Here is a 27,122-nt window from a genome sequence, read left to right on the forward strand (position 1 = left end):
ATATTGGTAGTCTGGAAACAAACTAACTGAGGATCAGAGGTTTGAGAAAATACCAAACTTTTGCATAAAGGTATTGGTTCTGGTCTACCTGCCTGCCCATCTACTTTCTCCCTTTTTCCCTTCCTTCCTCTTTTCATTCTCCCTTTTAACTGTGGATAAAACCAGGGCCTGCCATTTAGTAGCCCAGTGCCCAACCCCATATGTCTTTAGGTAAGCTACTAGCACAGTACATTATTTGGCTTCTGAAGCTTCTCTAGTATATTGTGTCTGATTGTCCATTTATCGGTGTAATTAGCATCTTCGGGGAAGTTGCTTTCAAGCGAATTGACTATCTTTTGAAATATTTGATAATTGAACAATTTTTTAAATTCTAAAGTTTTTTGAATGTAATTTATTTATTTTATATGCATTGGTGTTTTGCCTGCACGTATGTCTGTGTGAGAATGTCAGATACTCTGGAACAGGAGTTATAGACAGGTATGAGCTGCCATGTGGGTGCTGGACTTGAACAAGGGTCCTCTGAAAGAGCAGCCAGTGCTTTTAGCCACTGAGTCATCACTCCAGTCCTCTAATTCTAAATGTTGTAGAAAATAAATGATTAAAGCTGGGCAGTGGAAACTCACACCTTTAATCCCCAAACTCGGGAGCAGAGGCAGGTGGGTCTCTGAGTTCAAGGCCAACCTGGTCTCAGAGTGAGTTTCAGATCAGCTAGGGCTACACAGAGAAACCCTGTCTCATCTCAACAAACAAGCAACAATAACAATAATTTAAAGATAATAAGTTATTATAAATGAAATATCTTAATATAAGTTATTTGTATAAAAGTTCCCTTGAAACAAGTTGTAGATTGTCTCTTCTGAGCCAGCATCTTGCCCTGTAGCCTGGCTGGCCTTCAGTCTCCAAGTGTTTGCACTGCTACACCTGGCTTATTAGAGTGAGTCTTCAGTTACTTCACTGTTCCTAGAGCATAGGCTGGCGGTTCCCCTTCTAAGCCACACGCAAGAGTAACTATCAGTCCTGCATGGCATTTACAGTGAGTGTACTACTCAGAAAATCCCACATGAGTCATAATCATGGGCCCACTAATGTAACAGTCAGCCTGAACAAAACATCCAGTCAGTTCAGCCCTGTTGAATGAAAACCCTTTCTTTCATGTGGCAATGTGTGTGTGTGTCTGTCTGTCTGAGGAGGACGTCCCCACTCACCAGCATGAGGTGTCAGGTGATACTGAGGTCCTATACCACAGAGTGCAGTGGAAGCAGGTCGCTTGCAGATCCATAGGCCAAGTCCCTTCAGTTTCTATCTCATAAGTGTGTGGTAGATACCAAAGAAAAGGGCTGGCAGCATTTCTTTAGGGGCAGAGGAAGGTAACTGCATCTGAGTGTCCAGGAGCTAACATGCTGTGTTTCCTTTAAAGGTATATAACCCCCGAATCAGAGCCAACTCCCTTGTCCTGCAGCCCATCAGCCAAAGCCAAGCAGAGATCCGGAAGCAGCTCCTTGGGTCTTCTCCCTCAGGTAGTGTGGTGGGCACAATAGCAGCACGAAGTCCATCAGGGATGCCACAGCAACACTGAAGCCATTTCCCTTGACTTTTTTAAGGAAAACTTTTCTGTCTGTACACTGAAGAATTTGCCTCCAAAGACATGAGGCCACTTAAGCCAGCGGAAATGCAGGAGGCCAACCTGACCAGCATGGTGCTCTTCATGAAGAGGGTGGACATCGCAGGCTTGGGCCGCTGCGACTTCATGAACAGGCCAGGTAGCTTTACATTCTGGGTTTCTTCCTATTCCTATCATGGCTCCTGGGGACACGAGGCACCTATCACTGTAAGCCAGCAGGAGTTTCCTTAGTGCTGACCTTGTCACCGTCACAAGAGGAACTTATCTCAAAATTTAAAAGGAGAAAAGCCTAGGGTGTGTGTGTGTGTGTGTGTGTGTGTGTGTGTGTGTGTGTGTGTGTGTGTGTGGTGAAGGCTGACTTAGTTAGGGTTACTCTTGCTGTGATGAAATACCATGACCAAAAGCAAACTGGGGAGGAAAAGTTTATTTGGTTTACACTTCCAGATCACTGTTTATTATGGAAGGAAGTCAGAATTGGAACTCAGGCAGGGCAGGGCAGTGGTCTGGATGCAGGAGCTGATAGAGAGGCCATGGAGAGATGCTGCTCACTGGCTTTCTTCACATGGCTTGCTCAGCCTGCTTTCTTACAGAACCCAGAACCATCAGGCCAGGAACAGTCCCACTCACAGTGGGCTGGCCCTCCCCCATTAACCATTAATGAAGAAAATTCCCTTCAGCTGGATCTTATGGAAGCATTTTCTCAATTGAGGTTCCCTCCCTTCAGATGACTCTAGCTTGTGTCAAGTTGACATAAGACTAGCCAGCATAAGGGCCAGAGGTCAACATCAGGTATTTTCCTGTATCACTCTTTACCTTTATTTTTGAGACTGGGTCTGTTATTGAACCTGGAGCTTACTACCTGCTGACCGTGGAGCAAGCCCCTGGGATTCTTCTAACTGCCCGTCCCTTCCCCCAGGCCCTGAGATTCAGATGTGCACTAGGGGCCTGGCTGTGTATGTGGTTTCTGGAATCTGAATTTACCTCCTTATTCTTGTGTAGTAAAACTACCCACTGAGCCATTTCCCCAGCCCAGAGAGTGTCTTATGTTTTGGACACTGGAACCAGGACTGGCCAGCATAGGGAGGGACAGTGGAGCACTGGTATCTAAGGGCAAGATGGGCAGAAAGTCAGAGACATTCCAAGTGGCTTGGGAGTCCTCATGGGTCCTATTAGCATCTGGGGAAACCCACTCAGGTTTCACTCTTTGCAATTCAGGTCAAACACATAAGGGAAGGGAGCTTCCTGAAGCAAGACTGAGACATTTGGATCCTAATCTGAGCAGTTTCTTCCAGGGCTTTACTGAGCCTATGGCCCTGGAAAGAAAGGCCAGTGAAGCTAGGCCAAGCAACTGCTACCTGAGGGACAGCCACCTATGCCCAAGTCAGGGCAGTGTTACGTGCTCAAAAGGAAGCCAACTCCCAGTTGGTTTGTCCTCTCTGTGGTGGGGTGGGTTAAATCTTCTTTGGCTCTAGATACAGTGTCTGAGAGATGGCAGCTGTCCATGTCAACAACCAGCTGGTGAGGAAGCCCTAGTCTGTGTATCTTATCTGTTTAAATCCTCGCTTGTTCTCTAAATACTTGGTCGTTTATATATGTTTACTGGTGTGTTAAATCATTTACGACAGGAGCCCAGTGAGTGGATGCTTTTTTTTTTTTTTTTTTTGCTCCACTTTACAGATGAGAAACCAAGTCGATAGATAGGTAGAATAGGTAGATAGATAGATAGATAGATAGATACAGATGGAGCAGGTGGCACCTGCCCTAACAGTGGCTGGCGTCTGACTGTCCTGCCTTCTTTCCCTACTGAAAGTTCCTGGGTGCCTTTCCCTCTTGTCTCCGGTGCTCTTTGTTCAGTGCTCCTTGCCAAGCATGAGCAGCAGGTGCCTACAAATAATGAGGTGAAGAGCACAGCCAGGACGCTTCCCCATTTCCCTACCCAGCATGCTCCTGGAGCTGATGGGGACCCAGCCCCATGGCCAGGGAAACACTGGGCTGTCAGAGCAGGGTCCCTCTTCTCTCACCTCCTTTCTTCTGTGACTTGGAGCTTAGCTTCCTAAAAAGCAAGCAAATGTCTAGATCACTGTATGAAGGGCTCAAACTTAAAGTATTGACTGCTCTTTAATCAGTACCTTAGTTTTTGCTTCTGTTTATGTGAAAAGAATTTCCCACACTTTTGGCCAGTGATTAAACTTTTCCATGGTACTTGCCCTAGAAGTAAATAACAATCTGCCTATAATGTCTGTGTCCTTTGATGTATTTTGCAAGACAGGTAAGTCAGCAAGAAGGCCAGTCAGGAGTGTTTAAAACAGGAGCTGTGTGACCCAGGTTTGTCTACATGCTCTCCTTCACCTTGTCCTGGCCCTGATGATGACATCTGGGGTGAGAGTATCATCGGCTTTCTTCTTTCTACATGATGGTCCCTGAACTTCACATGGCCAGCCAGCGTTTGCCACAGTTGGATCTGCTACAGTGAGCCTTCCAGAAGTCTCTGCAGAAGGGTTTTCACTGCTTTTGTTGCTTTTATATTTTTGTTGTTAAGGATTGAACCCAGAGCCCGAGCATCCTATGAGAGTGTTCTACGACTGAGACACATTCCAGACCAGACTCTTTTTTCTGATGGTAGGATCGTAGGGGTGGGCTCTAGAGAATGCAGGCTGGGTATCACTGTACCTCGCAGCACCAGCCTTAGCCCCAAGTGCACTTAACCTGTTAACGTTGCCCGTCTAGCCTACTGCTCCTATATCAGTGACCTCAGCATCTCTCTGCTCAGGACAGGATGCTTGGTGGACTAGATGTGAGGGCAGGAGTAAGAGTAGGCTTTCAAGAGGGTTCTAAGAAACCAAACATCAGAGATACCTGAAAGGAAACAGGTGGCTGGGCAGTGGGCTCCCTGCTCTCTGTCCTGAACTCCCTGGTCCCTGTGTGGCTCCTGTCTGCTGCTTACTTCATGAGGTTTCAGACCGATAACTGGGAACAACGGGGCCAGGGTCACCATTTACTTTTGGCTCCTGACAACAAGCGCTGCTATTTTCTGCTGTGCTTGGGGAAACGTAGCTGCGGATGAACTCTGACTCATCGTTTTGGAACCAAAACAATATAGAAGATGCTTGTGGCCGATGCATTTAACTCAACTTATAATTGAAATGTACAAGCACAGCAAGCTCTCTGGCCTTTTCAGGATCTGTGAACCGTGTGGAATGGTCTTGGCACAAGAAACTAGGCTACTGGCAGTTGAGTGAATTCCCGAGGCATGGACCTCTCTTTAGAAAAACTAAATCTAAGGGTTTAGTTTTGTTCTGTTTATTTGTCTGTTTTGTTTTTCCCTCTTCCTTGGCTACGTGAGGATTGACCTCCATATGAATGTCACAGCCACTGTAGATCTGGGTCAGGAAGATCGGGACCAACTGAGCACCTCAGCAGAAACACATGGCTGAGGCTGTGCTTGTCCTTGGAAGCAAAGGTACCAAGACGGGGATTTCCAGAGAAACCAGGCAAAATATCCCAGACTATGCTGAATGTCATCTCTATGTATGCTCTGATTTAGAGCTTATCTTAACTTGTTGCAGATAAAACTGGGTTTGGGATGACCAGAATTTCTGAGATTTGAAAAGAAGAGAGCCAGGCATGGTGATATATGTCTATAATCACAGCACTTACAAAGTGAAGTGGAGGAGAATTGGAAGTTCAAGGTCAGCCAGGATAGGTTATTCCTCTGCCAGTGAAATAAGCCAATTAGAATATATTAAAGACAGATTAGAATAAACTAAAGGCAAGTTTATTGGGAAGATGCTCTCGGGGGAGTTCATAGGGCCCCAAGGACTGAGGCCAGGGGAGAGGGAATGGGGAAAAGAGAGAAAGAAAGGGGGTGGGTGCAGAGAGGTGGGGGAGGGAGAGAGAGAGAGGAAAGAAGAGGAGGCAAAATGTCTGTATTATATAGGGAGGAACCTCTGGAGGAAGGACAGCCTAGCCCCTAAGCTGGAAAGTTCAAGGTTGGGGCAGGATTTGAGGGATACTAAGAGAACCTGAAGGCCAGGTCTGAAACCAGAGTGGGGGGGAGGGGCAGGAAGGAAGGAGGAAGGAAGAGAGGATGAGAAGAAGGAAGGAAGGAAGAAAGGAGAGGAGAGAAAAAATGTACCCAACTTGGACTTGTAGCTTGGTATATGCAACAAGACAAGGTACTGAAGAAAACACAAGGTGCAGGCAGGAGCTGGACTCCTCATTGCAGAGGCCAGTTGGAAAGAGGGATCCAGCTCTGCAGTGGCCCCATCAGGGCTCAGGCACACACTTTTCTGAGTCCGTGAACCTGGAGCTTCTGTCATTACAGTCACCCTCCCAGAGGCCTGAAAATCTGTAAAGCATTGGAAACGCATTGTTCCAAAGTGTCACAGTCTGTACTAGGGAGTGAAAGAAAGCCACCTGCTAGCTTGGCTCAGTCATCACAGCTGTACCTGGAGCTTTGGACAGGGACTCCTCTCTGCAGGCAGGATACATGCTGCATGTTATCTTCAGAACAGCCTAGAGCTAAGCAATCGTTCAACCACTGTGCCTGCAAAGACCATAGCTCGGATTTTGTTGTTGTTGTTTATTTTTATTACATTTATTTGTGGAGGTCAGAGGACAACTTGCAGGAGTCAATTCTCCCCTTCCACCATGTGGCTTCTAGGGTATCCTTGGGGTTGTCAGGCTTGTGCTGAAAGCATTTTTCCCACCAAGCCATCCTCTGGTCTGACTGCTAGGTGCTGCACAGACACTGTTGTGTGTGCAAAGACCACACATAATTTAACATCATATTCAGAGAGGAATATGTGCATTCTTTGTGTGTGTGTGTGGGGGGGGATACGTACAGAGGAACATTCCAAGAACAGTTCCCAAGACGAGACCCATTGGAGCACCTTGGAAACGTTAAGGAAGTCATTTTACAAATAGTGAAAACTTAATCAGGGAGGAATCGAGAGGCGTGGAATAGAAATAGTTTTAATATAACCGCAATCAAAGTAACTGTCTCAGGGCTCAGGTAAGCTAATGTATTTTCATCCCTCAGAAAAGTGACTGGAATTCAGTAAACACTTGGCATTGCAGGTCTGAGTGACTCCTAGCTGCCCAAGGCTACCTACCTGGACTGCAGCAGTTACTTTCCATGGGTGTGCAGACAGTGATCACAGTGATTAGGACATGTCACCACAGTGCCCCTCAGGTGGACTCCTAGATACTAGTGAGACCACTGGCCCTGGCCTATGAGAGTCTCACCAGCTGTACTGCCAGAGCATGGCTTCCAGAAAACGCCATTCATTAAACAGATTCACAACCAGCTGGCTGGCCGCTCAGCCTTGGCCAGACGAGAGAGATGCAGATATGAAAGTGCTGTGGATATTGTAAAAGGTCCTGCACACACCAGGTTCTAGGAATGGCCTGTGACGTGTCATACAAGCTGTTCTCTCATGTCCTCATCAGAACCAGGCTCTTTATCCCGTTTCCAAAATCCCAAAGCCTGTAGAGTGCACACCATCAAAACGAGCACATCTTCATATGGCTCCCTGCTGCAGTCTGTACGGCAGTGAACACAGCAGGCCAGGTCCAGTCCCGACATAACTAACCAACAGTGTGGGCTTTGCTATAGGTGCTAGCACATAGACTGCTCCAGTGTCACGTTAGACCACTCCTTGTTATAAAACACACTGGCAGCATGCGGATTACAGTTCCCTATGGCAGAGCCAATGATCCAGCTCAAGCTGGCAGAGCAGAACCTGAATTCTGAGTAAGGAAATGAGGTGTCTCTTGAAACCCAAGCTGTGCCTCCATACACACATCCCCTTCTTTCCTTCTCTCTTCCATCTGGACAGCAGGATCTGAGCAGCTCCCTGCTTCAGCTTTGTGATGTACACACAGCCCCTGGAAAGGACCCCATTTGTCTGGGTACAATATATAAAACTCTCAAAGAAGGAAGTCTGACTCGGTGTGAGAAGCCCACCCTAAGCCATCACTGTGACTGGGTTAATGGGGACAGTCAGGTGTAAGTGGTATTTTTATATTCTAGCTAGCCCTTAGAATAGACACACAAGCCAGGTATTTTATTTACAAGCTGTAAGCCTAGATTGGGCATATGTCCCTTATTACTTGCTGTTTCTCATAGATATATTCTCACGGTCCATCTCCCTTCATGGCAGCTCCCTCCTCTTCTGTCTCCTTTCTTCTCCTGTCTCTCTCTGAGACCCCCCCAGCTGGGTAACTGAAAACTCGCCTACCTCTATCTGTTGCCCATTCATAGGCTTCGGCCTGTTATTGACCAATTAACTTGGGGAGCAGAGTTTGTACAACAAAATCTGGTGTGCACGTGAACTTCCTCTTCTGCAGCAACTAGAGCCAGGTGGTCAGTAACACAAGGCCACATCTCACAGTCTGTGCCTGTAATAAGCTCTTCCCCAACCCGGCAGGGACCAGCATGGGGACAGGTGAGTGTGCACCTGTCTGAGGGCCATGCAAGTGCCAGAAGTACAAGATGCTGAAGTTGGACTGAGAGTGGGTGGCTGATGAACATTATCTTGAAAAGAAAAGTGACAGTCATGAGAGCCTTTTGTAGACATGGACCCACCTATTGGGCATTTATAAAAACTAATCTTACTACTTTTATGTGTATGGGTGTTTTGCCTTCATGTAGGTCTGTGTACCAGGTATACAGTCCAGAGGAGGATTAGGACTGTAGTTACAGATTGTTGTGAGCCACCATGTAGACGCTGAGCATTGAACCAGGGCTCTCTGGAAGAGCAGCCAGTGCTCTTAACCATTAAGCCATTGCACCACCCCCATGCATTGTTTTGGCCTGCTTGTTTGTTTGTTTGTTTGTTTGTTTGTTTTTACCACGTGGTTTTGGTATGGCCAGTGCTGTCTCACTCTAGTGCTAAGCCTTGTTTGTCTGAAGCTTGGTCTCAGATGCTGTAGGGTGGGGAGACTTTTAGTTACACTGCAAAGAACATCTGTCAAAGGTGTCATTGTTTGGTAAGAGCTAGCAGTCACAGTGTCTTATCCTGGGGAACACTGACAGATGTGTCTTGAGGAAGGCCAGCAGACTTCTCTAGCATAGTGTGAGCAGGCACGGCCTTGTGTGGAGACAAAACTCAGCTCCTTTCCTACCGGGTGGTTCTCTCTGAGACCTAACTGGTCTGGGTGTTCATGTGGCTAGCTAGGAGAGAAGGTCTGAGGGAGGCCTGTGGCTGTCTGTGGTCCACTTATACCTTCTGCTGTGTCACAGGCAGGAGCTGAGCTAGTATAGGAGAGGTCTCAGCCTGGCAGAGCTCAGCTGAGCTGTCACCCTTACCCTTGAGCATCTGACATTCTGACACAGCCACCGTCTGAGAGCCAGGCTCATGGCACGGCTTCTGCCAGAATTTCCCTCTTGCCAACCTTTCCATGCCAAGTGATGGAGGGAGCCCTCATCTTTCTCCCTTGCTAGTAAGGCAAGCTGAGGAGCATGACTGGAGAAAGCCTGGTTATGGCTTTGAGGCTGGCTTATCAAAAGACTTCCTTTCTCATTCTGTCCATGGAAGTCCTTAACCATCCCAGACAAGAAGAGGCATAGGGTTCTGCTGACATTCCCAAGGGTAAGTGTATTTGAAAACTTTCTCCTGAAGGAGAATATAAATATAGAGACGTGAAATTGTAAATGTCAGCTAGTGCTCCCAGCCCTCACTGTTTAAGCACCGCAGCCATGCTCCTTCCTGTGCCTGCACCTTCTCTGGCATGTCAGATGTCCCCTTTCAGGCCCCACAGCTCTCTAACCTTGGACTACTTTTCTAAGTAACTTGTCGGTTTCCTTCCTGGAACTGCAGGTTGTGTGTTTACCAGTGTGGTCAGGCTCAAAGTCCCCCGGGTAAAGACAAAAGAAAGCCGTTCCACTTAGTAAATTTTGATGGGGGCAAAAATCAGAAACAGTAGACAACTTGATTATCTCTCTGGAGTGTTTCTCTCAACAGGCTCCTCACTATCTCTCTGTTCCTGGCCTCTTGCCTCAGTTGCTCTGCCCTCCCCCAGCAAGGCTGCCGGGCAGCATTGGTTTAACCCAGACCACACTTGTGGTTTCTAAAAGCCTGCCTGGCTTCCTGACCATAGTGGAAATCTGATTGAATTAGAGCTTGTGAGTAGGTTGTAGAGTTTCTCAGTGTACCTTAAATTTTGAATCACCTTTGTTGGTCAAAGTGTAAATATAGCAAATGAGTCTTTTTTTTTTTCCTGCCAGCCACTTAAAAACTCAGGGACAGGCAGGTTCAGTTGCCTCTTGTGTTAGCCTATGGCACTGCCTCCCACAGGCCACACACATTCCAGGACTGAGACTGAAGAAAGCCAGTCAGTGGCTCTCTGAAGCCCTTCAGTTTCAGGTAGCATAGCAGGAGTTGGTGTAGCTTTGTGGGCTTGGGCAAGAGCTGCTCACATGATTTAGCATTCTGTGCCTGCAGCAGGCTGGCTAGCTGGCTGGCCCATTCGTGAGAGCAGGCTCTGCTCCAGATGTGCAAACACCACGTGTTCCCTCTAGTCACACCGACTGGAGCATTGCTGCCTGGTCAGGAAAGATCTCAGATCCCCAGGTCCTCAACTTTGACCACTTAGAATGGCATCAAAATGCAGTGAATCCCTGGCTGTCCTCTGAGGAGCCTGCCACTGTCGGGGCCCTTATCTAGATAACCATAAAGGTATATACCCTGTCAGCCCCTCAGAAGCTACTGGCTTAGTGTCTGACCGATTCTTGCGTTACAGATTCTGTTCATTGGTTGCTTGTTTTATGCAAGAATGAAAAGTCACTACCTGCTACTGCACCTCAGTTGTGCAAAATTTACTTTTTTTTCTCTCTTTCTCAGCTCCAGAAAGCCTGATGCAGGCACTAGAAGATCTAGATTACCTGGCAGCCCTAGACAATGATGGGAATCTCTCTGAGTTTGGAATCATCATGTCTGAGTTTCCATTGGATCCACAGCTCTCAAAGTCTATTTTAGCATCCTGTGAATTTGACTGTGTAGATGAAATGCTAACCATTGCTGCCATGGTAACAGGTATTCCTTAAAGACCTTTCTATGTACTGTGAATCTGCAGCAGGTATAGATCTAAATGGAGTATAGATGTAAAGGGACAGTGGTTGGCTCATCTATGCAGATGATAGTAAAGTGTTTCAATAGACTGAAAGGGGGAAGCTTCTACAATTGCCTTAATGCAAAAATACAGAAGGCTACGCTTGGCTTTTTGCCAGGACTATTGCAGTGCAAAACAAGCAAACAGTAGTCACAGCAGTGCTTCCCAAATAGCTGTGGCTTTGTTTCCTGCCAGATTCATCAATACTGGCTCCTGTATTTTCATTCTTTGACTGCAGCAGAGACTGAATGCTGTGCTATGTCTGAACATAGTCCTAAGCCTGTGTCTGACCCTCTGGGCTCCGTGACACTTCAACACACTGCTTCCACTGGACTCTGAGCAGGGTGCTAACTGCTATTAACAACATACACAAAAAGGAGGAAGCATTAAGACAACTCACTTTTAATTTCTTTGTCTTCCAAGTAAACAAGATTAAAAACAATGTATTTATCCAGAGATGCAAGACAGGAGTGGGTTCATAGACACGGGTCCTGCCCCTGGGTGTGCCACCAGGCCAGGATTGTCCTCTGTATTGCTGACTGTGACCTCTTGCATCTTAAAGCTCCCAGTTGCTTTTTGCACGTGCCTCATGGTGCTGAGGAGGCTGCCGTGACTAGCTGGAAAACATTCTTGCACCCTGAAGGTGATCACTTTACACTCATCAACATCTACAACGCCTACCAAGATACAGTTCTGAACTCTGCCAATGAACGTACGTGAACACGATTCCAAAGCCATCTCCCCGGTCCCTCCCTTCCCCAGATGAGGCTCCGATACTTGAATTATTAGCTTCACTTTTCTGATAGTCCCACCAACCACTTAAACAAAATGGCACTGGGTGCCTAAGTGCACCACAGGCCACTGCCATCCACCCACACGGAGACCTAACATGTCACAGCGCAGGTCTGGATTCAGGGAGTTAGTACTCTGGTCAGCCAGCTTTCAGAAGCAGCATGCCAAAGCAGAGACCGGGTGCACCTGAATTGCTGAGGGTATTGTAGTGCCCAAGGTGAGCCACTGCTGGGGAAGCTGATGGCACCTTTGCCAGGGCAGGAGATAGATAGCAGGGGCTAGCAGTGGACCAGCCAGCCGGCTTCCCCAAAGGAGGCTCTTAGGCTTCCCACAGACCAGCCTCCACTTCTGAGAAATACTTGATGTAGAAAAATTGAGATCAGTTTGCAAGGCAGTATGATCATATCAAGAACAGAGAGTCTGTGTTTCTAAGTGGACTAGAGGGAAAGGTGATCTACCAGGCTGTCTGACCAAGTGTGTACTTTTGCTACTGAGTGGGCTATGTGAACAGGATGAGGGTCTGATGTCCACTGGGCAAGGCTATTTGCATTCTTCAGTTAAGACACAGTTACAGGTGCTAAGAAAGTACCTTCAAACTGAAGCAGGTTAGTACATTTGGATTTAAAACAAAGTTGAACCTGGGGTAGACAAAAATCAAAAGTGTTTGACATAATCTCCAGGTCAGCCTGGCAGGTTCTTACTAAATGAAGTGTGTGGGATGATCAGAGGGACAGATGCTAACAAGCTCCCCTTTAGCTCTGGGTCTTTAGCTGCATACATCCTTGCTATACAAGGAAGTGCAGATGCTAGCTCAGTCTCTGCTGCCTCTCCACAGCCACAGGCAATGGCAGTGTGCTCCTCACACCAACACTGTCTAGTATGGTGGGCTCACAGACCCTCAGCAGCTGCTACAGGTGTGGCTGATCCCACAGACCCTGGCAACCCTAATCCTAACCACCTTCCTACCACTCACTCCCAAGGCCTTCGATAGCGCTTAGAGAAGTCTAACACACCATCTGAGTGGCCATTTGTTCTCCTCTAGACTGTGTGGAGACGTGGTGTCATGACTGCTTCCTCAGCTGCTCTGCTCTCAGGATGGCTGACGTTATCCGAGCAGAACTCTTAGAAATTATCAAGAGGATTGAGCTTCCCTATGCAGAACCTGCCTTTGGCTCCAAGGAAAATGGTCTGAACATCAAGAAAGCACTGCTTTCTGGGTACTTCATGCAGGTAAGCAGGGGCAGAGCTGCCCTGGCGGGGGTGAGCTGCACGTGCAATGGGAAAGTCCGCTTTCGGGGCGATGGTTTATTGACCTTAAACTTTGTGACACTAAAATGATGCTACTTAAGATTTGTCATTTAAGTACACCTCTCAAGCCAGAGTCCTATGTGCTAATTTTAAACCCTACAGCTCCTCTTCTGTTTACTAGTGATCTGAGAGCCCAGCAAGCCAAAGTACGATGGCCTCAGTTGTTTCTTCCATCTCCATAAGGAGCCTGATTAGTGCCCATGATCCATGTCCTTCATATCAGAGTAGGCGGCACCGTACCTGTCTTAACGGAGAAAAAAAATGACATTCCAGAATAGGACTTCTTCTTCTGAGGGGAAAAGTGGGGTGTCTCCATAAGAGGGTACAGTATGAACTGGGCTGAGGATCAGGCACACATAGTCTGGAGAGCACGGACAGCTCATGGCAGCGCAGATGACGTGCCATGATTTTACAGCAGCCTTAAAGCGCTGCAGCTCACGCCATCACTGGCTCGGATTTAAAGACAAAGTCATTGTGTCGTATTTTCTATTAATCTGGAAATAGGAGACATGTGACAAGTGTTAGTTTTAGCTATTCTGTATAAAAATCTTCAGATTTTTTTTAACCAACATGCTTGTGTATCAATTCTTTTTTCTTTGAACCTGCCTTTTAGATCGCTCGGGATGTTGACGGGTCAGGTAACTACCTAATGCTTACACATAAGCAGGTTGCTCAGCTGCATCCCTTGTCAAGCTACTCCATCACCAAGAGGATGCCCGAGTGGGTCCTCTTCCATCAGTTCAGCTTATCTGAGAACAACTACATCAGGGTCACCTCGGCAGTCTCCCCTGAGCTGTAAGTCTAATGGAGAAGGAAGGGCTTTTTCATTCACCCTTGTAGGAATAAACCACATGGATTGTTTCCTTCTGTTATATGAGAATGCTAGAGAGAAGGCACCAGTGCACTGGCTGTGTAGAGGAAAGGACTTAGCCAGCTTTTAGGAACACTGGCTGGAGCTGAGAGTGGGTGATGGGGTGATGCGGAGAAGGAGGGAAGGTGAGGTTGAAAAGACAGGTAGTTCCAAAAGGTATACCTTTTACCCCTAGTGCAATGCACAGCAACTGAAGTTTTAGGCAAGAGGAAGGCTCTCTGTACACAAAGATCTCTGTGTAGCACTAACTAGAAAGGACAGGAAGAGCAACACTGGGGATGGAGATTCTCAGAGCTGACTCCAGACTCAACCTAAAGGCATGACAGTGGATTCAGAGTAGAGCTCAGTGAAGTTAGGTGGCAAAGACTCCCCTTGTTGCCTGCCCAGAGCTCTTTCCAAGTCTCTGCTGTGATCCCTCATGAGGGTGTGCTGCACTAATACCAAAGCGTGTATTATCTACAGAGGCAGAGGCAATACAAGGTACTGCTTTCAAATGAAATACCAGGTCTGCATATTCCCCAGGGCTGGGTTGGACCTGGACATCTGCCTGCCATTCTTGCCAGGTTCATAGTATTCTTTGTTTTAAATGAACAGATTTATGCAGCTGGTACCACAATACTATTTCAGTAACCTGCCTCCAAGTGAAAGCAAGGACATTCTACAACAAGCCTCAGGCCACCTACCCACCACAGCTGTGAACAACGACCAGGATGTGTGTGACAAGTGCCCAGATGCTACTGAACAGAGATGCGCAATCCAGTGACCTCTCCAACACAGAGTGCCATGTGGACACCAAGGGGAAGCTGGCAGTGGGCTGCTGGAGCCAGGGCAGCCCTGGACATGAACACTTCAAGTATGATTTTAAAATAAAAAAATAGTTTTTATTAAGTTCTTAAAATTACTATTCCACATTTTTCTTATTGGACATTTTTAACCAATCATTCATAATTTGACCAAAATAAAGAGGAAAAAAAAAAACATTTTGTAAATGTGTCACAGACACATGGAACAGAACCCTACTTTTTGTAGAGGACTTGAATCTGAATAAAAGAATGAGTTTTTCAGAATCTCTCCAATGGGTGTCTTGGTAATTACACATAAAGAAGCCTGTCACTGTCCGGGGGAAATGAACTAGACGGACAGATGGTCTTTCAGGGTTTCCATGATCTCACTCATCTTGTCGTCTGGAATCAACATCACAGTCCGCAAGGGCTTCATCGGAACGTCATCGAAGGACCATCTGCCGCCCAGACAAGTGTCGCTCTCTCCTTGCACCGAGTAGCTGAACTTCAAGATTGCCTTCTGCAAAGGAGGAGACACAAGGAAAATGTGGCCAACTCGGAGGCAGATCTCATTACCCCAATAAAGAACACTGTGTATGTGCAGATAAGAGTACAGTGGAGGGAAGGAGCACTCAAATAAAATAAGTTCAAACCTCACCTCAGGGAGTAATTAGGAAACACTAACACATTCCAACTCACAGGAGGACCATACATTTTTAAAGAGTACCATATGAAGGCTGGAACAAGCAGCCAAGTCACAGAGGTGACATTGTTTCTAATTCCAAAATTACTTTCATGGTCTCAATTGATTGTTAAAGCAATATTGTGACAGATAGGTAGAACTGAGAACTGCCCTCAAATGCTGGTCATCATATGCCTGGCAGCTTCCTTAGCTTAGGAATGCTGTGTCCACATGGCGTTTGCATAGCTAGACCGTGTTAAAATCCTACACAGACCTCCTTGATTTGTACAGCGCTCACCACTGAACTGGAAGCTGACCAGCGAGTTCTCAGGACTCTCCTGTGTCTGTGCTAGGGTTGCAGCAAGTGCTACCATGTCCCACTGTTTCATGTGAGTACCAGGGAGTCCATCCCAGAGCCTCGTGTTTCATATCCCAGTTGTGCTGTTTACTTGTACAGCAAAGGCAGAGCTGAATCTTTAGGACTGCAGGCAGTAGAGATGGTTAGAAGGGTGAATACCCTAGCTTTGCAAGTCTGACCACCAACCAGATCCCTAGAATCCACCTCCACAACTGGATCTGGGGATATATCTTTAACCCCAGCACCTCTGGGGCTGACATAGGCCTGTCAGTATAGTAGCTGCAATGAGGGACCCCCCCCCCCACCTCTACAAGATGATCCCCATAAGCATGTCATGGCATGTGTGCACACACTTGTGCATACACACAAATACATACATTCTTAAAAATTGTATTATCATCAAATCAGAAAAATGTTACCCCCAAGGTTTCTGAAGAGGGCAGTGGAGAAAGAATACAGGAATACTGTCTAGGATTTGGTTGCCCACCATCACAATATGAGCTACCAATAGAGAAAGTGCTAGAGATCCACCAGTGAGGACTCAGACCTCAGGGCACAGAGCAGCTATGATCACCTTCCCTCACATCTGCAAATGGGAGACTTCCTAGAACTGAAACATGCAAATGTGGCTTGACCATCACACTATAAGCATGTTCTAAGTGCCTACCTGGACCCAGGAAGTACCCACCTCACCCTCACCACCTACAGTGTAATAGGGAGCTTTTGTGTGTGCAAGATATACCAGATAGTGTGCTAGCCAACAGCCAGAGACCACAGAGAAAGCTGGGTGGGCTTTGGCATAAATCAAGAGAATAAGATTTTGGTTTTGTTTTTTTTTTAATTTCTTGAGACAGGATTTCTCTTGTGTAGCCCTTGCTGTCCTGGAACTCATAATGTAGATCATGCTGGTGTCTAACTCAGAGACCCCCTTCCTCTGTTCCCCATAGCAATTACAGGTGTGCACCACCATGGCCCAACCTAAGGATGTCCTATTTTCAAGAAAAGGTACTCGAGTCAACAGAGGTGAAGCAGGGCATCCTTACCTCATAGAAGAACTCTTCCTCTGCATTTGCGAACATCAGCGCTTCCTGTGGAAGGCCGTCCCGCCTCTTTCTGGAACTAGACTTTCCTGCTTCCACAAATGTCTTACTAATCATCAGGTAGAAGCAGCATTTCCCACATGGCTTGTTGGTTCTTCGTGCCTCAGCCAGTTCTTTCCTACAAGACACAGACACACACAGACACACACACACACAGGTCACCACTGGGTCACATTTATCTGGATCCAGAGAAAACCAATGTATCACCCTTTCTGGGCTCTACTGCATACTGGCTGGTAATTTACACTTCTGTCTATACCCAAGAATGGGATGAGACTGGTTTTTGCTGTAAACAGTGAAGAATCTGAGTTCAGAGAGACACTTACCCACTAACAAATGATCTCAGATTCACACAAAAATCACTGTTTTGTGCAAATTTAAAAATAATTAAGAACCTGCACTTTTTAAACAATCAATGTTTAACTGTGAAATCAGAGGCACACAGGCACAGTGCATGGCACTAGAGCATGTGACTACACAAGCCCTGTCACTAGTGTGGGACTCATTCCTAACACTGCAGAAACTTCACAGGTGTAGTTAACCTTAATTCCAGGGGAAGAAACAGAGTGGCAGTAAATTTCCTTTCCCTCCAAAATTAATATGCCACCTCTAAACACACTAATAAATTCAGAACAATCCACTTCAGCTCCTACATAAAATCAGCAGAAAGCAGCTCAAGCCCTCGTGAGACCAAATAAGCAGGAGCCCCCGCTGCTTAGACGAAGGCACACAAACCATTTAGGGCACGGGCAGCGTGAACTGCAGCCAGGGGTGCGGGTGGGAGAAGGTACAGTGCGGGAGACAGCATGCCTGCCTGCACTTCAACCAGAGCACAGGTGATACAATCTTCCCTTAATTTTCTCAACTTCGTAGTTCTGTGTTTAAATGTTTCTGTAACTTCAAACTCCTGCATTCAACAACATCAGGAGGAAGAAGTAGGGGCAGCATTAAGGAACTGGTTTCACTAGTCAAACCAGAATGTAAGAATTTGACTCTGTTTTTTTTTTAGTGTTTGTTCAACATTTTGTTCAAATTACAGACATCTGTTAATGTGGAAAGTCACATGTAAAAAGCTTGAAAATTCATCAGCTTCTATACCTCCTGAATCTTTGAAAATATCAAAATTCCTGCCACCAGTAATCAAAACTGCTCCAGGAGCTAGATGCTGGAAATGAGTGGCCCCTGTGCATGACTCCAACCCCCAGGCCCTATCAAAGTGTGCAGCAGCCCAGGCAACCTACGCCTGTTGGGACTCCGTCTCTGAATCGACTTGAGTAAAGAATGCCTGCTTACTGAAGCTGCTGGTGCATGGGCAGAGCGATCTGGGGAGGGACGTTGATAAATCTTTCACTTAGCAGAAAGCCCACAGGCTTGCTGGTGTCATTCAAACGCTTGTCCAGCTGTTCAACCATGCGCTGCTCACAGCTCTTCTCACAGGAGCTTAGAACCAACTCTTTAATTTGTTCAGCACACTGAGTCCCCTGGAAAGTAAAGAGAAGGCTTGCTCTGTATCGAGAGTAGGGGTTTCCTCCCATTGCCTTTACATCCTAGTATTTCTTCAGTACTGACTGCTGAAGAATTTCCCAAAAGTAACCACGCCTAGTTACCATCCCATGAGTGGTGCTAATTCAGGTTTATAATTAACACTCACACACTGGAACAGCAATCTTACCCCACCTCACAAAAACAGCTGGAAATTAACTGGAATATTAACTTTGAAAACTTAAGGTGGCATGTTGCCTGCATATTATTCTCAAAGAATAAGCAGCTGACATTGTTTTTATCAGAACTCATTACTGAGTCAATAAAGAGAGATGAGAAAACGTAAGCCCATGTTAAGGGCCTGCTCTCAACTTTGGAAGCTGCTGATAAATCCTCTGTATACACACTAAGAGACTGGCTGCAGAATTCTGCAAACAGATCCTGTGTTAGCCACCACCATCCCAACACCAGACACTACTCTGACCGACCGTGCCACCAGGGAGGAATCAGCTTTCAGCTGGAACAAATCACTCTGAACAAGGATAGCTCCACACTGAAAAGGACAGAGCTGGAAGGAGCACTTGCCCCGTCAGTATCGTAGTCTGACACAGACGCCATCCTGACCACAAACTCCAAGCTTCAAATACCATTCAGTGGAACTAACCTTTCTTTCAGTTAAATTTAAAAGGCTTATGAAGCCAAAGATCTCATCTTCATCCACTTCATCATCACTGTCTTCTGAAACATCTGTTTGCTGTTTTAAAAGGAAAATACTCGAACTTTATATGATTTGGTTGGAAAGAAGTACAACACCAATTTTTCACTTTTCAAAACCAAAACTTGTTTTTCTGCTGTCAAGTCCCAAAGCAGTGAGTCCTGAGTGCAGCGCGCCAGCATCCGTAACATTTTACCTCCAGACATCACATTCTGGATGGCATCACCCTGCTCTGTCTTTATACAAGATTCTTTGGGTTTTGTTTTTTGAGACAGGGCCTCACTGTGTAGTTCTGGCTGGCCTGGAACTCCCTATACAGACAAGGCCTGTTAATTATGTATAGCAACAGCCAGAACTACAGAGAAACCCTGACCTGAAAAACTGAAAAGAAAAGAAGGATCAAGCATAGCTGGGCATGCTGACCCTTGCTTTTAATCTTAAGCAGGTCTATGAGGTCCAGGCCAGCCAGAGCCACATGTGAGATCCTGGCTCAGAAGAAGATTAACAGGTTGTTCTTTTAACCAGAATCTCAATATATTACTAAATCCAGGTAAGGAAGATATTCATGAGGCAGCAGCCCCTTTCTTCTTCCTCAGGGAGCCTCTAACACTTCATTACCTAAAACTCACATTCACACAATGCAATTCTTGACCGTTATAGAAACAACCGGAATTATGTGACAAATATACATACCACATGAGCAGAAGGAAAGCAAACAGCAAGGAACGATAATGAACCAACTTGAACTCCACAGTTCAATTCTGACTGCCCCTCCACTAGGAGACAGAACCCCTAGCCAGTTTACTAAAGCCCCCACATACGGCCTGTTTGCTTGTCCAGGCTATAAACTCCCTTCTCAGTGCACTCTAGCCTCAACCTGGCACACAGTAAGTATGCAAGGAATCCATGTTGAATGACTGAGCTGAACCTGCTGCTTCCACCCAGAGGACAGTGGGGTGATGGTCCAGTACACCCCTGAACCTGTTACAGCTGCCTTCAGAACCATGGGCCGTTAGTCCTCCATTTGGCAAAGATGTTGTTTTTGTGTTTGCTTGCTTGTTTTTTTTTTTTTTTTTTTTGAGATAGGGTTTCTTGGTGTAGCCCTGGCTGTCCTGGAACTAGCTCTGTAGATCAGGCTGGCTTCAAACTAAGAGATCCACCAGCCTCTATTCCAAAGTGCTGGGATTAAAGGAATGGGCCACCACTGCCCAGTTGGCAAAAATGTCTTAAATTCAACAAAACTAGATGAGAATGAGAAGGTAGCTCAGGAACCAGCTCTGATCCTCCACCATCTCTTTCTGAGTTTTCCTGTACTTCAGGTGACCCAGCAACAGTGCCAAGACCCATGCAATAATGCCCCACTCCAAGCTTCCTTGGCTCACAGAACACAAAGCAGGAACTGAGGTGAATCTGACCTCTGTCCAAATGACAGGTCCACAAATCAAACAGATGTCTGTTGCAATTCTAAGCTACAGAACTGTGTAAATATAACAACAGAAAACCAGAAGAATCCCAGGGGACAGGTGGCAGAGCTGTGTCTGTGCTGCGTCCTCATTTTCTGTAACTCTCCTGGACAAGTGCTTCCTTAAGTTCCCCCCTTCCTTGCTTTTATGAACTCATACTGCTTTCCCCTCCCATGGCAGCCATTCCTATCAGCTCTCTAAACGTCTCTGCCATTTATTTTTCTCAGAGAAGCATGGCTGGCATTACCAGGGCTTCTGTCCTTTGCTCTCCTGTGGCAATTCCAACCATGTCTGATATCAGTGACTGACGTCTTTGGAAAACTCAGCATCTTGCATACACACAGCCCAGCACGCCCGTGATCCATTCATCCTCTCAATCTACCTGCTGCTTGCTAACCTCAGTGCTTTAGCAAATGTTAGTCCACCTTGACCCCTTCCTCTCACCTCCTCTCTCCCTCCCCCCTTCTCACTGGGGACCCAGTACACTATGCTCTACCTTATTTCACCTCCCAAATACCTTCTATCTAAGTTAGCCATCTTCTCCCTACATCTTCTCCCTGATGCCTGGATTCCTACACATAGTACCCCTGGACCACTGTTGTAACCTGGGCAGTCCTCAATAGCATTCCCTTTCAGATGGAGACAAAGAGAAGAAAGCATCCACGGAGTCCATCTCCCCTCTGACCTTAATCACACTCCCAATGTGGTTCTGCTGAATCAGGAGATTCGCCAGCTCTGCAGTGTTTACAGGGGCTTTTAGGAAAAGCTGAAAGGAGGAAAAAAAGTATTTTAAATTAAAATCAAAGCCCAATTTCTAATAATACTGTGATTCCGTTATTCTAATAACTCTGTGATTCCGTTATTCAAACAAAAACAATGACATGCAGTGAGCTGACCAAGGTGACTGTAAAGTAACCCCAGGAGGAAAACAAACATCCAGAGTCAAACTTCAGAAAAGACAGAGCCAGTGGTATTTAACAAACAGGTACAAAAAGAAGATAAACACAGGCCATATTATTTGACATAAAGGTAAAGTACAGGCAGCAACATGGTCTTCACGGCAGCACTAGGTGCAGGTATGTGTGGCTGTTATCTAAGGACGGATGCTCTGCTGAGCTGCTGATGCTGTGTGATGCTGTGTGATGCTGGCCTCGGGCCCTCACTGCCTGCCTTCCCTGCCACAGCCGACAGCATTCCCTATGAACTGTAAGTCAAACTGTTCGTCCCTTACAAAATTATTTTTGTTTTTGACCCCACCAAGTTTGGGTATGAATTATAAGACAGAGATTGGAATCTTAGGCAAGTCCACATGAAAGGAAACCATTCCGGGACACAGCAGACTTCAACACTGTAACCAGGGGCGGGACAAGGAGGAAAGGCATGAACAGCCATTCACCTGGGAAAGGAGAGATTCCTTCAGCAAGGTGCAGAAGACAGAAAAGGAAATTCTGGGAAGACCGTACCTGTTGCAGTAATTTCTTAATTCCTCCGTAATCATTATCTGAGATGGAATAAGCTTCAAATTCAATATTCACTTCCTGTAAATAATACGGGAAATGTAACCACAGACATTTACAGACAACGCAGGCAGTATTTCCATTTGCATGTTTTCTTTTGCCCGAGTTTCCATTCTTTTAGGTCTGTTCCTCTATTATCTGTAGAACATGTCTCAGGACTTGGGGTTGAAAAAAAAACATCAAATGTAGTCTAAAATGGTGGTATAAGCCAGCAACTTGGGAGACAGAGGAAGGAAGATCAATAATTTGAGACCAGCCTGGGCTACACGGCAGGATGTTGTTTCATAAAAGGGAAGAGAATGGGGGGTCACACGTGGGGGTCACACGTGCTCATACATATACACGTATGGAAGTCAGAAGCTATTTACAGCATCCAGTCTTCTCTTGCAGTCTCAGTCCAGGGAGCCGAGCTCAGTCCTGCGCGGCAGTGAGTGCCTTCCCTGCTGCACCCTCTCTCCTGCCATCCCGTCCTTTTTAACAGCACATACAGCTCCAACTTTTTCTGTTCTTTTGTTTTTCAGGACAGGGTTTCTTGGTGTAGCTCTGGCTGTTCTGGAACTAGCTCTGTGAACAAGGCTGGTCTTGAACTCTCAGAGATCTGCCTGCCTCTTCCTTCTGGGATTAAAGGCACCACCATCTCCAGGCTACACACATTACAGTTGCAATTTTAGATTTATTTTCTGTGTCTCCTGTGTCTGCTCCACAAGAGCAGAGTCATCCACACCTGCTTTGCTCACCATTCTATCAGTCCATCCATCTGTCTGTCTATCTCTGTCTGCTATCTATCTATCTATCTATCTATCTATCTATCTATCTATCTATCTATCTATCTACCTACCTACCTACCTACCTACCTATCTACCTATCTATTTATCTATCTATCCATCTTAGACATGGTCATTCTATGTCACTTGGTTGGCCTGAAACTCACATTGTAACCCAGCTTTACCTTGAACTCCCCATCCCTCTGCCGATTACATGCTAGTCCCACTAGGCATGGCTTTTCCTCCCCAAGTGCTTGGTCCCTGCTGTTACTTAGTAAATATTTGCTAAGTAAATAAAGCCTAGCCTCACAAGGATGGGTAAATTAAACTCTAGGCAATTCTGGGGACTTGAAGTGATCTTGTTCTCTGTACTGGCTGGTTTTGTGTCAACTTAACACAAGCTGGAGTTACCACAGAGAAAGGAACCTCAGTTGAGGAAATGCCTCTATGAGATCCAGCTATAAGGCATTTTCTCAACTAGTGATCAAGGTGGGAGGGCCCAGCCCATTATAGGTAATGCTATCCCTGGGCTGATAGACCTGTGTTCTATAAGAAAGCAGACTGAGCAAGCCAGGGGAAGCAAGCCAGTAAGTAACATCCCTCCATGGCCTCTGCATCAGCTCCTGCTTCCTGACCTGTTTGAGTTCCAGTCCTCACTTCCTTTGGCAATAAACAGCAATGTGGAAAGTGTAAGCTGAACAAACCCTTTCTTCTCCAACTTGCTTCTTGGTCATGATGTTTTGTGCAGGAATAGAAACCCTGATCAAGACATTCTCTATGCATGCTTTTTGGAGCCAGGTGATAGTTTTATCTAGATAAGACTGTGTTTGTATCTAAGCCAGGTCCTTCAGGCTTTAGTATCACATGAGGAAATGGTAGGAATGACCTTTGTCATCTGTACAGTAGCAATGTTGGCAGTATTTACCCTTTTTATTCCCCTTTTCTTTGAGGAGGAGTCTCCCTGTGAAGAACATGATGACCTCAAAACTGAGATGTTCTTACAACCCTCCCCTCAACTTCTGAGTTAGCACTGCATCCCTGTAGGACTATCCTGGCCTTAAGTTCACCCATTTTGAAGCCTAACATTGACAGTTACTTCGGGGGGGCAGAGGTGTTGTAGGGCAGAGTTCCTTTCTCATGACCTATGGCAGTGACAGAACCGACTCATCCCTGCAGTTCCCTCTGACATCTACATATGTGGCCATGGCACATATGCATACAAATAAATATACAACACAATTAAAAAGATACACTGTGCTGCTACTGTGCTATTCAGCTTAGGACTAGGAAATCAGAAAGTCAAGAAAAGCTTTCTTTAAAAAGTGACATGAACAAGAGGTGATGAGGTTTCCTAGTACGAGGGACAGAGAGTAGAAGAAGGCATATGTCCCCGAGTCCCCGACAGCTTTGGTAAGCGCCTTGCAACAGAATCTAAGAGAAAAAGCCAGCTACCTTGCTTTGTCCTTTAAGGTTGGCACTGCAGAATCAGAACTATGACATCTCTTTATTCCTGACACTCCATTTTGTTTCTGAAAAGATATGAGATTGACCTTGACCTTCCAAGATAATTTTCAAGGGTTTTTACATAAGAGAAATGAATTATGTATGAATAAATGTATCAGAGAATGAAAGACTTCAGTTAAATAAAGGAAGAAATACCCACTAAGGATTTCAGAATGAAGACATGCCCTAAATGCTCTGAGAATTTCCACTGTCTGACTGGATGGCTCAGCAGTTAAGAGCACTGGTTGCTCTTCCCAAGGACCCAGGTTTGAGTCTCAGCACCAACATGGAGGCTCACAACCATCTATAGCTCCAGCTCCAGGGGATCCAACACTTTCTTATGGCCTCTGTGGACATGGCATGCACATTGTACATATATATACAAGCACACACACAAAATTTAAAGGCATATGTTAGGGGTAAAAGCTCCATTGACGGGGCTGGAGAGGTACCTCAGTGGTTAAGAGCACTGACTGCTCTTCCACAGGTCCTGAGTTCAATTCCCAGCAACCACAAGAAGGCTCACAACCATTTGTAATAAGATCCAATTCCCTCTTATGCTGTGTCTAAAGACAACTATAGTGTACTCATATAGATAAAATAAATAATTCCAAAAAAAAAGAAGAAGAAAAAAGAGAAGTTACACTGACTGCTAAAGTATGAATTGATAAAGCCTTTCCCTAGCCTTGGTATCATATCCCTATTCTCCTAAAGCTGCTGTCAGCTAGCACACCAAAGAGCACACACACACACCCTGATGGATTCCCCTTAACCCCATTTCTATTTTCCTCTACATAACAACTACATATAGACATTCCCCCTTAACTTGCTATGTGGTCTCACTTATAAAATAATGGTAAGTTCCTAAATTCATGATGCTAATCTGAGAATTAAATGAGTTAGTATGAAATGCACAGAGCCTAGGAGTATTAGTCAATTTCTAGGAGTAAAACTTACAAGTTATTGAGTCAGGAGTTATATGCACTTTAAATTTTGGTAAATACTGTCAAATTAGTTTCCCAAGAGATCGAACAAATTTATACTCCCACTTAAATGCAGATGCTTACATTCTTACACGATTATCAAACAATGCAATTCTTTCTATCACTGTTATAAACAACAAAACCAAAAGCAACTACTTCCGGATAATTATTCCTCACTGAGGAAAGTCAGGACAGGAGCTCCAGGTAGGAAGAGAAGCAGAGACCACAGAGAACACTGCTTACTGGCTTGTTTTCTTACACCACTCAGACCAAGGGGGCACTGCTCACAGTGGGATGGGCTCTTCCCCATCAATCATTAATTCCGCAAATGCCCACTGACAAACCCGCAGGCCAATATGATGGGGGCAATCCCTCACTGAGGTTTGTTGTAGTCAGCGGCAATCTGTTAAGACTTTCCATGCTAAAGAAAGAAGAAGACATTGACTTCTAATTGGTGTCCAGGCTCACTCAGACTCCTGCTTACTCCAGTGAAGATTTCCACTCTCTTGTCATTTCTCGGAGCCAGCCGTTCTGGCTAGACACTCCCATCCTCCATCTTCCAATCACAGGAGTTGGGGTTTTTCTTTAAAGGAAAAAGAAGCCCTTGGAGCATTTAAAGAGGGAGAACAGAATAGGCCAAGCAGATCTCTCTGGCAGGAAATGGAATACAGATGGTAAAGGGGACAAGGACAGAAAGATAGGACAGTGAAGAGTTATTAGAGGGAGCTGGGAGTGCTTTAGCAAGCACAACATCCTGGGCTCGATTATAAGCACTGCAAAAACAATAAACTAAAGTTGAATATGATTTCACTGTGGTTATCCCAGCCTTAATTTCATTTTAAACAAGAAGGAGGAGGAGCAAGATGAGGAAGAAGAGGAGGAGGAAGAGATGGAGCTTTATAGTAGCCAGGCAGGAGATGAGGGAGGTATAGACTGGAATTGCTGCAGGGTCAATAAGGCGAGCCTGGGCACTGAAGGAAAAGCTAGCTAACAGAATTTACTGGTGGACTGATGTAGGGTGAGAACGAAGGAGTAATTAGAGTCAACGCCCAAATTTACGGTTTGAACTGGAAAATTGTTACAGAAATGGTGAATTACAATTACATGGATAAATTAGAAGCCCTGTCTTGGACAATCAATTCTTAGACAGCAATTGTCTTGAACTCAAGTTTAACTATTCACTAAAAAAGAGGTGCTTAAAGCACCTGGAACTAGGTAATAAGTCTGAGCAATCCTAGGACTCAGAAGGCAGATCTCTGAGTTTGAGACCAGCCTGGTCTACAGATCAAGTCCCAGGGCTACGCAGAGAAACTCTGTTTGGAAAAACAAAAACAAACAAACAAATCTAAAGAAAGGACATCAGTTCCGCGAGGCCATAAAACCAGTCTGACCAGGCTGGCTGTCCCAGATTAACAGTAAATACGGTCTAGTTGAGATGTACATAAAGGGAAAACTGCAGGAAAAAGAGCATTTGAAAACTGTACAATAAGACAAAGCGGGTAGTCTTTAATCAACTACTGAGGGCCAGCGTAAGCCTGACTGTGTAGAAGGTGGAGAGCTGCTGCAGGGGAAAGGGGAGACTAAACTTTTCAGGTTTCTGCCGGCCTAAGTATAGACTTGGGCCACTAAAGGTAAGTGTGCGGCTGGCGGGCTTCTGGGATGGGAGTAACTTATCCGCGAAGAGCTACAGGGAGTAACGTGTACAAAAGCCTGCAGTGGGAACCGGGGTATGGATGTGTCTTATACCACAGCGGAGGGAAACCGCAACTCCCCATATGTCCCAACACTATCCTACGGCTTCTTCTACCTGAATGGTTTTTTTCCCTTCTCAGAAATATACCAAAAATATGGTCACGTGTTCCTCTCACCTCACCTCATCCACAATGTCATCGTCTTCATCCTCTTCTTCGTCACTGTCTTCATCGTCTTCTTCCTCATCCTCCAGCTCATCCTCTTCTTCCTCTTCCCGCAGGCTCGGTGCTCCCGGCGGCTGCTGGACCCCATTTCCCACCGCTCGCTTCTTAGCCTTGGATGCCATGTTGCCGGCCGCACTGCGCCTGCGCGAGT

The 27,122-nt window shown here is 45.9% G+C and overlaps 2 protein-coding genes across 2 annotated transcripts in view; one reads left to right on the forward strand and one right to left on the reverse strand.

Moving 5' to 3' along the window:
* Nucleotides 1–14,777, forward strand: part of DHX32 (DEAH-box helicase 32 (putative)) — a 53,631-nt gene extending 38,854 nt beyond the window's left edge. Inside the window, exons 6-12 of the mRNA XM_080912605.1 lie at nt 1,418–1,517; nt 1,602–1,760; nt 10,468–10,659; nt 11,298–11,447; nt 12,570–12,757; nt 13,449–13,630; nt 14,301–14,777. Coding sequence (XP_080768731.1) covers nt 1,418–1,517; nt 1,602–1,760; nt 10,468–10,659; nt 11,298–11,447; nt 12,570–12,757; nt 13,449–13,630; nt 14,301–14,469 — 1,140 coding nt within the window. The 3' untranslated portion in view covers nt 14,470–14,777. The remainder of the gene's footprint in view (nt 1–1,417; nt 1,518–1,601; nt 1,761–10,467; nt 10,660–11,297; nt 11,448–12,569; nt 12,758–13,448; nt 13,631–14,300) is intronic.
* On the reverse strand, nt 14,563–27,121 carry BCCIP (BRCA2 and CDKN1A interacting protein). Its single transcript, XM_080912606.1, has 7 exons — nt 26,929–27,121; nt 21,752–21,826; nt 20,974–21,054; nt 18,775–18,864; nt 17,922–18,109; nt 16,572–16,746; nt 14,563–15,008 (listed from the first exon to the last, which is right to left on the reverse strand). The coding sequence occupies exons 1-7, from the start codon at nt 27,091–27,093 to the stop codon at nt 14,838–14,840; spliced, it is 945 nt and encodes a 314-aa protein (XP_080768732.1). The 5' UTR covers nt 27,094–27,121; the 3' UTR covers nt 14,563–14,837.
* Between the last annotated feature and the right edge of the window lies 1 nt (nt 27,122).

Source organism: Micromys minutus (assembly GCF_963924665.1).
Source record: "Micromys minutus genome assembly, chromosome: 2".
NCBI lineage: Eukaryota > Metazoa > Chordata > Mammalia > Rodentia > Muridae > Micromys > Micromys minutus.

What these genes read in the sequence shown, in the direction of transcription:
- BCCIP (XM_080912606.1), bottom strand. Translation starts at nt 27,093, where the DNA reads ATGGCATCCAAGGCTAAGAAGCGAGCGGTGGGAAATGGGGTCCAGCAG. An exon ending in ACGATGACATTGTGGATGAG is followed by an intron (nt 21,827 to 26,928) that starts GTGAGGTGAGAG and finishes TATTATTTACAG; the next exon opens with GAAGTGAATATTGAATTTGA. An exon ending in CCCATGCACCAGCAGCTTCA is followed by an intron (nt 16,747 to 17,921) that starts GTAAGCAGGCAT and finishes TGTGTCTTGTAG; the next exon opens with GAAAGAACTGGCTGAGGCAC.